General features: G+C 44.3%; 1 protein-coding gene across 1 annotated transcript in view; it reads left to right on the top strand.

Annotated features, from left to right (window-relative positions):
• The first annotated feature begins 328 nt into the window (after positions 1 to 328).
• IL10RA (interleukin 10 receptor subunit alpha) overlaps positions 329 to 12733 on the top strand; it is a 21929-nt gene continuing 9524 nt past the window's right edge. Inside the window, exons 1-6 of the mRNA XM_069066696.1 lie at positions 329 to 861; positions 6634 to 6826; positions 8393 to 8571; positions 8855 to 9024; positions 9735 to 9888; positions 12295 to 12413. Of these exons, the coding sequence (XP_068922797.1) occupies positions 795 to 861; positions 6634 to 6826; positions 8393 to 8571; positions 8855 to 9024; positions 9735 to 9888; positions 12295 to 12413 (882 nt within the window). The 5' untranslated portion in view covers positions 329 to 794. The remainder of the gene's footprint in view (positions 862 to 6633; positions 6827 to 8392; positions 8572 to 8854; positions 9025 to 9734; positions 9889 to 12294; positions 12414 to 12733) is intronic.

The raw sequence follows: 12733 nt of genomic DNA, 5'->3' as shown, positions 1-12733 counted from the left end.
TTGCTGAGCAAAAAGATGTCTATAACTTTTTTCTGCTGAAGGGAAAACAAATGGGAGTGGAGAGGGACAGGGTAGGGTTAAGCTCTGGATCCAGATTTTCCTCAAGACAATCTGCTCTGCAGGAAAAGTCGGTGTGACCCTAAAGACCAAATCCCGGCTGCCTCACCTCCCCTTAGCAACCTCTCCACCAACCCCAAAAGTGTGTGGATTTAGTCTTCTGAAGACTGGGGTTTGTTTAAATGCTGAGAAAGTATAAAGACAAGCTTAGCCATGAAGAACAGATCAGATAAGACACACATACACCCGCCCTGCCCCCTTCCATTCCCTTCCTTTGTGGGGGAGGTGGAGCATTGCATAAAACGTCAGATATTTTCGATGTTGGTCGCTGCGGAATTTTTTTTCTCCTCTTCCTCTTTTTTTTTTTTTTAATTCTTCATTACAAGGAGGTGGCATTAGAATCTGGGAGATGTAAAAATACACCCATAAAAATTAAAATGTAAAAAGTCAAGATCCGAGAATTGTCCCCGACTCTCAAAGGGCTGACAGCATCTGGGAATGAAGGAGAGTAGGGTCCAAGAGCAGCTCTCGGAGAGCGGTGCTGGGGAATCCTCCGAGGGTCAAGCCACTCGCCGAGGCTGAGACCCGCGCCGGAGAGGCCACGCCCTCCGGGACACACGTCAGTCCTCTCGTGCTCAGTTTCAGCTGAGCCGAGAAAAGAAAAGGCTTAAGTGGCTGGCAGCGGAGCGGGCAGCCCACACAGGGAGTGCTCGGCAGACAATGCTGTCAGCCCCAGGATGCTGCTGCCTTGGGTGGTAGCATGGACGGCTTCACTGCTCCTCCTCTCCTGCCTCCAGATCTCGGGTAAGGCTGCCCCAGCACGCCACCCCTGACCCCCAGCTCCTTGGATAGGGCTCTTATTCTTTCCCCACCTCCCGAAAAACACGGAGCCCCACGCCCCTCACTCCCACTCCCATGCGAGGCCATAGTCCACACTCACTACACTAGAAGGCTTCCCCACCCGATTCCCATCCATAACATGCTCTGAGCAGCTTCGAGAAACCCAGTGGGACCTCGAGCCCAGCATCCTTACTCTTTCATCCCAAGAGGAACTGGGAAAGGTTAAGGCTGGTTTGAGGTGACAGAAGAAAATGCCCTCTTCTCCCCACTCAACCCCCACATCCAACCTTGACTCTAGCTCTGCTTAGGCTATCAAGTCTCAACAGATTTGCTTATTTGCCTTTCACGGAATTTGCATGACTCAGACAAACTGAATTCAGTAACTTTAACAGTTTCTCGGGCCCTAGATCCTCTTTGCCCCCACTCAGTTCACTCCCATCCATTTCTGCCTCCCCATCCCATTCACCTCATGTCCATCTAGCCCTGCCTTTCTCACTCGAGTTCCCCACACACACAGGTGACCCGAACTCCTTTTCCCCTCCCCCAGCTTACCCCTAAGAAGACCCAACCTCTTCATAGTGCCCTATCCCTCTCTTCGGTACAATGCCTTGGTCCTCGCTCATGAGTTGCTCGTACCTTCCCCAACACATACCCATTCCCCTGCCCCTAAGAGTTTCTCCAACTTGGACTAGTAGAGAAGAAAAGAGAATATAAACAGAGATTCGAGTGAGCAAAGAAAGGCAAATTATTTATACATAACAACCAAAGGAGTTCAGTTATTTATGCAGATCATCATTTCCTAAACTATTCTGATATACCCTGGTATCCCCTGAGATGACCTAGATGGTTCTCCTGAAAAACTTCAATGTCCATGACACTTTCTTTCCTCTCTGAACATTAACAGTGAACATATGTGTATCAAAATACTTATTTTGTTTAGCAGTTAACTTTATGAAAATAGATTTCATATATTTTATTTTGTTCCAAAATGTTACTGCCTTCACCTCTCCCCAACTAACATTTCTAGGTGCTGTCAATTTATTCCCTGGACAAATATCAGGTTCAATGTTAGGCCCCAGATCTTACATATTGACAAGTTGTTTGGGGTCAGTTTTCATCCTGATATTTTGGCATTTTGTAGTCACAAAGACTGGAGGATCAAAAACAGTGTCAGAAAGAATCTGAGAGAGACTGAGGCACTGTCTAAAGAAACTAAAAGAGGAAGACAGACAATATTACAAGTGAGATGGGAAGAAATGGAGAGGCACACAGATAGATGATTGGAGACGGGTATGGTCAGAGGGATGCTGAGATACGAAAGCAGTGTAGTCACTTTGGAAAAAATTCTGGTTCTGGACTCAGAGGACAGAGAAGTTCAAATCTTGCCTCATACTTGGGCAGTCCATGTTAACATGTTAGGTCTCAGTTTCCTCATCTGTAAAATAAAGGAACTAGACTAAGAGGGCCCCTGAGGTATCTTCCAGCTGTGGTGTTATGATCCCTAAAGTCAAAGATTTGAGAGATTCAAATATTCTTCTAGAGACCCAAAGGGAAAAACATTGCAAAATGATCAAGAGAGGTGGGATCTATTGTTAGGGGGGAAGATACAGACAAAATAGTCTCCCTTTGTCAGAGGGAAACTAAAACTGAAACCTAAAAGGACAGGGGACATTTATTTTCAAAAGAGACCGAGAATTTGGAAGAGCAAAAGTTCAGGAACTTAAAAGAAACCAGGGCAAAAAGATGTCAAGGAAGTACTTTCAGCAGTATCAGACCTTAAACTATATTATAAGGTGAAAGCATTGTTGAAGTGTAAGAAGGGTCATTTCAATTTTTTAATTGAAATTTTCTTGTATAAATAAAACCTATGAAGCTAAGAGTAGAAGGAATGCAGAAAATTGGGGGGAAATCTTTCATAGACAATCTCCCAAGTAGGATATGACTGGGTTGGAGTATTGCTGTGGTGTAGGAAACGATGAGCTGATCGACTTAGAAAGACTTGGACTTATGAAGGAAGATGCAATCCACCTTCAGAGAAACGGGAGGAAATGAGCAGTGTTGTCTCACATATACATGTATGTTTATAGATATCTGTGTGTGTGTGTCCACAATTAATTATAGACTTCTTTAAGGTGGTGGGGGGAGAGAGGAGAAAAAAAGTAAAGAAAACCAACAAGGAAACAAAGCTGGGCAGCTTTGAAAAAAATATACAGTCTATTATATAGGTTTTCTTGAAATGGAAATGTGTTGTTTTATATTGAATCCTCTCTTATGGTCTGCTTATGTACTTGGCAATGGTCTAGTTTTTTTTTTATTTTCTCATTTTGTATTTAAGTTTAAAATTTAAAAATTTACAATAAATAAAAAGAGGCTGAGAGTGATACTGCATTACAACAAAACATTAGAGGTGAAAGAGATATCTAAGCAGAACTTGTAATCATCTATACCAAGGTTTCCTAATTTTGTTTGTGCCATGGACCCTCTGGCAAGTCTGAGGAAGCTATGGACCCCTTCTTAGAATAACATTTAAATACATAAAATAATATTTTTAGGGTTTCAAGGGCAATTAATTATATTGAAATAGCTATCAAAAAATTTTTTTTGAAAGTTTATGGATCCCAGGCTAAGAACACCTGATATAGACACCATGTGTCCAGCCCAGAAAGCATATGCTAGATATTTAAGACTGCTATTTTCCATGAGTGGAACACACTCAGACTCCAGGAAAACAGGGTTTCAAAAGGTCTATTTCCCACATCCAGCATTAAGACTAGGGCAAATCCAGTAAGGCTGGTTTATTGTGCAAACTCTCCCAAATCAATCCAGGCTAACAGGTAGATGTAGGACTAGATATTTAGTTTGGAGAAGAGAAGGGCAAATGGTCTTCAAAGATTATCATAGACAGGACATCATAGAAAAGAGAAGTCAGACTTGCTTTGTTTGGCCCCAGAGGCAAAACTAAGCCCAGTAGGGTGCAGGTTGCATAGAAGGCTTAGGCTCCATGTCAGGAAAAATTGTCATATGCTATCTTGGAAGGTCATGAGCTCCCCATTGCTGGAGTTCTTTAGGTGAAAGATGGATGGATGACTGCTTGCTAGGTGTGTTTTAATAGGAGTTATTATTATTCAGTCAGGGGTTGAACTAGAGGACGGTCAGATCTTTTCTGCTATGAAATTTTGTGATTATAAGATCCCCCAGTGGGCAGAGCTTCCCACGGAATTCTGGAAAGAGATACAAGGTCCAGTAAGGAGCTCCCTGACTAATATAGGAAAAAGGAGACTGCAAGAAAACAGAGGGAAGCTAGGTGGTGCAATGGTTAGAGTGCTGGGCCTAGAGTCAGAAAGACCTGAGTTCAAATCTGGCCTCAGACACTTCCTAGATGTGTGACCTTTGGCAAGTCACTTACCCCTGTTTGCCTTAATCCACTGGAGAAGGAAATGGCAAACCAATCCAATATCTTTGCCATGAAAATCCCAAATGGGGTCGCAAAGTGTCGGATATGACTGAAAACTCACTGACCAACAACAACACGGATGAGGAAACAACTGTGAATTAATTTAGTATGAGTTCTGTATGAAGGAGTGTGGCATAGTGGGAAAAAATAAAAGGGCCTATGTGCAAAACCCAGCTGTGGCTCTTCCTAGCTGTCACTCCTCTGGGCCCTCAGGTTTTTGTCTGTAAAATGAAGAAGTTAGACTCGATCAGAGGTCCCTAGCACTTCTGGTGTCATGGGCTCATATAGCATTCTGGTGAAGCCTGTGGTCCTCTTCTCAGAGTGCATGTTTTTAAATGCATACAATGAACCGCAGTAGGGTTACAAAGGAAACCAGTTTGTATTTTTTGAAAAAACATTTGAAATTCTCACTCCCCGTGTTAAGAACCCTCGAATTAGATGATTTCTAAAGCATGTAGTGCCCATCATCATTTTTCTCTTCCTGAGGTGAATCATTTCAAAGGAATCTTTTATTAGAAAGACTCTGTCACAAGGCAATCACAACTTCACTAAACTTACATGAAAACTAGGCTTATTACAAAAGAAATGAACATGTATGTGGGACCCAAAGAATTCACAATCCATGCAGAAATGTGTGTCTTTATAGCAGCAGGACAAAGGAAAGAGGAGGTACCAGAAAGCTCTACCTACAGGGGCTTGACATGGGAGGGGGAAAGGTGCAGAAAAGGTGGGAAAAGGACAAAATCCCTCCTGAAAGGGAGGAGCAAGGTGATGGCAAACGCAGCATTCTTTTCCCTTTTCCCTTTTCCATGGAACTGCTAGACCATGAAGACAGGATGGCCTGCTTATCTACAACAGTCCCAGCTGCACGAGCAGTTTCTCAGCCTAGTGCAGACTCACTGGGTCCTGTCTTGACTCCCAAGGACGGACAGAGAATACAGTTTGGGATCCAAACAATTATTTATGTCAGCTCCTTAGGGAAGCTTCATCCTTGACATATTCAGGACCTCCCACATTCTCTGGGTCCAGTGTTTCTGGAAAATATGGCAACTCAAAAAGACAAGTTCAGGGAACTCTTTAACATTCCTTCACAGCTCACAAGCTAATAAGACTCAGAAAGACCTGGAGTTGCCACCTTGTCTGCACACTTGATCCCAGGCCTTCTCAGGAAGACATTATTGCCAGCCATTCTTCAGAAATCTCTGGGAAAAGAGACTCAGTCATCTCTCTTGTCCAGTGAGGAAGTTGTGTCTAAAGCCTAACCTTAATTTTCTCTATCCAGTTGTTCAATAATTTTCAGTCCTAACTTTAAGTACAACTTTTTTGAAGGACATTACTGATAATGAGATTGCATTAACTCCTGATCTTGGTCAGACCCCACCTAACTTTACAAGGAATTGAATCTAAGGTGGGGAAGCCCATTGTGTTCTACTCAAGCTTGGATGGAGACAGAACCTTTTGTCTAGGTAGCCCAAGGCTGTCGTGGTCTGAGTAGAGATCATTTCTCTATCCAAGGGTGACATGACCCCTCATTGCTTCCAAGGGTATATAAACTGTGAGCCCATCACCATGGTTGTCTTTTGTCTGAGAGATGGCCAAATGACTTCCTTTTATTAAAAACCTGCTGGCCTTATTAATAAAATTATTAAATTACCCAGAAACTTTGTTTCTTAAACCTTTTTATATATCACATCATGACCCCATTTGGGGTTTTCTTGGCAATTATGCTGGAGTGGTTTGCCATTTCCTTCTCCAGTTCATCTTATAGATAAGGAAACTGAGGCAAACAGGGTTAAGTGACTTACCCAGGGTCACACAGTTAGGAAGTGGCTGAGGTCCATTTTAACTGATAGATATGAGTTGTCCTGATCCAGGCCCAGCACTCTATCCACTGCACCATCTAACTGTCCTAAGGTGTCCCTAGTGCAAATAGAAAATAGCAGCTCATTTATACCACAGGAGATAGGCTGGTGTAGTGTAAAGGACACTGGATTGGGAGTTGGAAGACCTCAGATTGGATCAAAGTACTGCCACTTAATCTCTCTGTGATGTTAAGCAATTCACATCCCCTACTATGAGCAGTCCCTTATTTATTAATGTATAAAATCCCCTATGGTTCTAAAATACCATAACCCTCAGAGGCCTAAGCAGCAAAGGGGTATGTATAGTAGGAAGACAACATCCACCTGAGTGGTCACAGGCCAGCTCTCCTGCCTCACCATGGGCCACCGCCTCCTTGTCTATAAAACATCAGTCTGTATCTCTCTCTTTCTAATCCAAAGGCACTACTGCTTCTGGGGAGATTCTCTGGACCAGGTTGGTGCCTGAGCTGCCTGACCCTTCCTCTCCCAATGAGACACAGCTGCCTAGTCCCAAAAATGTCCGGTTTGAAGCCATCCTTTTCCAACATACCCTCCGCTGGGAGCCAGGCCAGAATCAGACCCATAACATCGCCTATGAAGTGCAATACAAGAGGTAAGATACGTGTGGGTTGAAAGTGGGAGTGATGAGGTCATCTGGGCCTCTATTCTGTCCCCTCTTGTCATAACATCCCCAAATAGACACCTAAGACACATACTCATTAAGGCATACAGACTGAGCAGTGTCAGAGAGTAGAAGGAGCACTGGACTAGAAGTGAGTCCTGGGTTTAAATTCTGCCTCCACTGTTTACTAGACGGATGATTTTGAGCAAACCAAGTGATTGCTGTGTCCCACTTTCCCTGCCATGAATATGGGGATAACATTACTTGTTTTAATTCCCAGAGTTGGTGTGCAGAAAGAATTTTGTAGAGAAACAACGTGGCACAGGAATCAGGATACTCCACATTCGGTCAAAGGACCTGGGTTCTAAACTCTGGCACTTACCCTTAATAGCTGTGTGACCTCAGTCAAGTCACTTAACCGCTCTAAGCCTTAGTTTCATGAACTGTAAAGTGGGAACAGGGAAATAAAAGACATTTATTAAGCATGGGTTATAAATATTATCACATTTGATCTTCACAATAGCCATGGGAGGTAGGTGCTGTTACTATCCCCATTTTACAGCTGTCTAAGCTAAGACAGAGGTTTAGTGACTTGCCCAGGGTTACACAGCTAGTGTCTGAGATTGGATTTGAACTCAGGTCTGCCTGACTCCAGGTCCTGTACTTTATCCACTCGTTGGGCTAGATGGCCTCTAAGGACCCTTCTTACTCTAACCTTGTGAGCGTATGACAGACCTCAAAGTGTGTCATAGAAGTGCTGTCCATGGTACATTCAAAGGGTAGCTCTTGAACCCACCAGGTGCCTAGCTCTGTGGCTGAGCAAGGGGAGCATTAAGATAGACCCCCTGCTATCATAGCCTTTATGGATCCATCAAAGAGTCAAATCAAAAACCTGAGAAACAGTGTATGGCAAGCACATGCACATTCAGATAAATAATTATGAGGACTGCCTTAAGTTCTGCAAAGCCCAGTGCTTGGCACATAGTAGGTCTTTAATGGGAGGTACAGGAATCCTCAGATAATAAGCTCCTTGAGGGCAGGAAGATTCCAGAATGTCTCTTGCTTCTTTTTATACCTCCAGTGCTTAGCACAGTGCCTGGCATATAATAGGCGCTTAAGGAAAGTTTGTTGAGTTGAGTTGAATTGGGCAGGTAGTACCTGGCTGACTGACTAACCACCCCAACAGAGGGGGAGTCCCAGACTGAAGGAAGATGTCCAGAGGTGGGAGTGGGACAAGTCTGGGGGAAATCCGATTGCTAGAAGGAGGCCCAGTTGAGGGAGATCTTCCTCCCCACAGGGAGGAACCAGATAAGGGAGCTGTCATAGAGTGGGGGAGGAGAGGTGGGGCTTGGGAGTCAGAAAGACTGGGAGGGAAACCACAGAGGGAGACCCCATGGGGGGGTGAACCAAGAAACCTCCAAGGGAGGAAAAGCCCAAACTAGCCAATGCTCAGACTGAGGAAGATACCTAACTCATACTAGGTTCCTCCTCTGGCCAGCACTGCACAATCCAAAACCCATGCTTCATCTTGAGAGACCTTTGATATTTCCTCCCCAGGTATGGGGAATCCTGGAATCCTGTCCCCAACTGCAATAGGACCCCACATCTCTTCTGTGATCTGACCCAGCCAACCCTTGACCTTGATGAAAAGAGCTACTATGCCCGAGTCAGGGCTATTGCTGGTCACCTGATGTCTAACTGGACCAGAACGGATACTCGATTCTCTAAAGATGATGGTACTTCTCTTACCTTTTGCCTCAATGCCTTCCACCCAGGGACCCGTATTTAGAGTTCTTCTCTGTTCCACACTCTCAGGCCTTTCCCAAACCCCAGCCAAGTGGAACGTTGGGGTGGGAGGGTCTTTCAGAGAAAGCTCATCAAAATCATGCCAAAATAATTCAAGGTTTGAGAGAAGAATGAGGGTTAGTTATGCCAGAAAAGAAAGGCTTATGGGCACTCCATGAACTTGTAAGGACCTTTCTAGCCTAATGATGCCATGATTCTGCCTCTTGCTTCCAGTAATTCTTAGGATAGACCAGCTGAAACTACAGTTGAGTGGCACCATTGTCCTGCTGGAAATCCTGCCTGCCAGGCCCCCAGGAGCCATTGGAAATATCTCTTATGAAAGCCTCTTCAAACACTACCGGGCATATGATCTTAACATCACCAGGAAGCTGAAAAATCATGAGGTAAGGGGAACCCAAAGAACAGAGGTAGGGGTGGTATTCCTGAGGCATGGCTATAGCCCATGGACACTTAACCGTGTCTTAAAAACTCATTCTGGGTCAAAACACCAGCAGGAGTAACAAACAGACCATTCGTCCAGCGGCCTGGGGTGGGGGTGAAGGACCAACTGGAGGGGGGGAGCTGGTCCCTGCCATTGGTGCTTTTTGATTTGCAGCTTGGAGGGGGAGGAGGTCAGGGTCATTACAGAAAGGGATCAGCAGTGGCCAGAACCCATGGACTCTAGAGGCCTGACCTTCTGGAGGGGTCTTAAAATTTGATCCTAGTGCCATCTTTCCCTTCCTCAACCCAACAATATAGATTTAGAGCAGGAAAAGATCTTGTAGGTCATCTGATCCAGTTTCCTTTTTTTTTTTGGAGGGCAGTTGGGGTTAAGTGACTTGCCCAAGGTCACACGACTAGTTTTTGTGATAAGTGTCTGAGGCCAGATTTGAACTCAGGTCCTCCTGACTCTAGGGCTGGTGCTCTTGTCTGATCCAATTTCTTTACAGAAACTAAGTGACTTGCCCAACATCACAGAAAAGCAGTGCCTCACCACTCTGTAAATCCTAAAGTTACAATCATTACAAAAGCACATGGCTTTATTGATAAGTTGGAAGGCAGCATGGAACAGAAGATTGTCCACAACCGCACAGCTAACCATTGTTTCTTTTAGCTCGTTCAGCTTATCAGGAAGACAGACAGCGAAACATATAACATCCCAGCTGCAGCAGGAGAGCTGGTCTGCATCAGTGCAAAACCTGTCGTCAGGTCCCAGACTAATGACGGAATGTGGTCAGAGACAAAGTGCATCACTGTACCTCAACCAGGTGAGTGCAGGTCGGATCTCAGACTCAGGAAGGTAGGGGACATGCTGGGAAAGGACTCCAGCCATACTGGAGTAGGAAGAGAAGAGCTAGAGTTCTGCCCTCTCCACTCTATCTTCCACCTAGTTCACAAGGTAATATCAGAAGCAGAAGTCTGATAAGCCAGTCCCCGGTTCAATAAATTCCCTCTTCCCTTTGAGGTCAAATGAAAGTTCCTCTATTTAGCATTTAAGCCCCTGTTCATTTTATATTTATTTATTTTTTTATGTTGTTTGGAGGGGCGAAGGTAGGGCAATTGGGATTAAGTGACTTGCCCAAGGTCACATGGCTAGTTTTTGTGTTAAGTGTCTGAGGCTGCATTTGAACTCAGTTCTTCCTGACCCAGGCCCAGCACTCTATTCACTGCACCACCTAGCTGTCCTAAGGTATCCCTAGTGCAAATAGAAAAGAGAATCCCATTTATGCCACAGGAAATATGTTGGTGTTGTGTGAAGGACACTGGATTGGGAGTTGGAAGACCTCAGATTAGGTTCCAGAACTGCAACTTAATTTCTCTGTGACGTTAGCCAACTCACATCCCCTGCTCTGAGCATTCCCTTCCCTGACCCAGAGATGTTTTCAGGCTCATTACACAGGTATAGCCAGACAGGCCTTCTTGCTTTTCTTACAAGGTTCTGTGTCTCCCATCTCAGGTTCCCTTTCCGCAGGCTCTATTCCATGCCTAAAATATACTCTCCCCTGCCCCCCAATCCAGATTTTCCTTTTAAAATCAGCTCAAATGCCATGACTGTATAAGAATTCTAAATGGCAGCATTTTCCTGAGTTCAAATCTGGCCTCAGCTGTGTGGCCCTAGGCAAATCACTTAACCCTGCTTGCTTCAGTTTCCTTATCTGTAAAATAAGCTGGAGGATGGCAAATGGCAAGGCTTTGCCAAGAAACCCCAAATGGGGTCCCAAAGAGTTGGACACAACTGAACAACAAAAACACGCAAGGCTGTTCTCTAGCCCTTCAGCTCCTCCTACCTGCTCTGCCAAAACAAGTTACCTGAGGATTGTTCTGCACGTATTTAGATGTCTTCATGCTAGTTCCCTCAGCAGACTGGAAGATCCTTGAAAGCAGACACTCTTTCATTTTGGGCTTTGTACCTGTCCCCAGTACCCTGCACAATGCCTGGCTAAATGTTAATCAGTGCTCATAGATTGGCCCACAGAAACAAAGCCGTCCTTTGTGTTGTTGCTGCTGCTGTTGTTTTTATTTTTTTGGAGGGGAGGGAGGCAGGGCAATTGGGGTTAAGTGACTTGCCCAAGGTCACATGGCTGGTAAGTGTGTTAAGTGTCTGAGGCTGGATTTGAACTCCTGGCACTCCAGCACAGGGCACTGCTGTCTAGGATACAAAGACATGTGGTCTATCCCTTGGCCTCAATGTATTTACAGTCTGTTGGGAGGAAAAGATGTAGCCACAAGAGGAGATGCATGACAATGAAAGATCAGTGTCTAATGAGCAGTGTGGCGCAGACACATAGGGCTCTGAGCTCAGCAAAGAACAGCAATAACAACAATAACTAGAATTTACATGGAGGATGACTAGATGGTGCAGTAAGTAGGCACCGACCCTGGAGTCAGGAGGACCTGAGTTCAAATCCAGCCTCAGACACGTAACATACTTACTAGCTGTGTGACCTTGAGCAAGTCATTTAACCCCAATTACCCTACCTTTCTCCCTCCAAAAAGCAAAAAATTAAAAAATTTTAAAAATTAATTTTTTTTTGAAAAAGAATTTACATGGAGCTTTAAGGTTTGCAAAGCACTTTACAAATAGGATCTCATTTTTGTCATCACAACCCTGGGAATTAAGTGCTATAATATCCCTATTTTACAGATGAGGAAACAGAGGCAAGTTGAAGTTAAGTGACTTGCCCAGAAACAGACTAGTAAATATTTGAGGCTGGATTTGAACTCATGTCTTCCTGACTCCAGGTCTAACACTCTATCTGCTGTGCCACCTACTTGCATTCTGAAGAAGTCACCAGGGGAGCTATCAGGACCCCTTGAACTAAGCATAGGGAAGTGGGGGGGATGTGGGGAGAAGAGCATTAAAAAAAATTAGGTACATGGTTTTCCAAGACGACCAATTATAAAAATGCAGTTTATGGCTTAAGTGCTACAGGAAAACAGAGCAATAAAGTGATTAAATCTGGGTGGATTAAACAAGAAAGACTTCCTGAGAAAGATGAATTAGAGGCAAGAGAGGAGCCATAGCAAGCAGAGATATATCTGAAAGAAGAAGGTTCCATGGCATAGAATCAGCACTCTGTGATGGCTGTTCCACAAAGCCTTGAAGGGCCAGTCATTTCCGTGAAGTCTCCCTAGCCCTCCAAGAGAATTAACCTGTCTGGGTCTTGCTCTAGATCTCACAATGACTACCATCGGTGCCTTCTTCGCCTCCCTCCTGATGGTCTGCCTTGCTGTTGGCTACCTGAGTATTCGACTCTACATAAGAAAACCTAAGAAGCCACCCCAAGTCCTGGTAAGTGGGATCCTACTGCTGATACTTTGCCCTGAGTGAGGACAACTACACTGGCTTCCTCCTGGCCAATAAATTAGGGAGGATTTGAAGTTACTTAAGTTACCTAGTCTCTAGACTTCCAAAAGAGCTAGAAAACAGAAATCTTAAGAGGTGAATCTTTTTGTTTCACCAGTTCCAGCGAGGGTTGAAGTGGGTGGGAAATGAGGAAGAGTCATGAGGAAGAGAGAGAGTTTACTAAATACCATTAAAAATTTCATCATAATGAATCTGGAATTCAAAGTTTTAAAATCAAATACTCAAATATATATATATGTATATAT

The sequence above is a fragment of the Petaurus breviceps genome, unplaced genomic scaffold (assembly GCF_028583685.1).
Source record: "Petaurus breviceps papuanus isolate PSGF00001 unplaced genomic scaffold, PetGlider_PUasm1.0 90723, whole genome shotgun sequence".
Lineage (NCBI taxonomy): Eukaryota > Metazoa > Chordata > Mammalia > Diprotodontia > Petauridae > Petaurus > Petaurus breviceps.
This window is presented reverse-complemented; position numbering and strand designations above follow the sequence as displayed.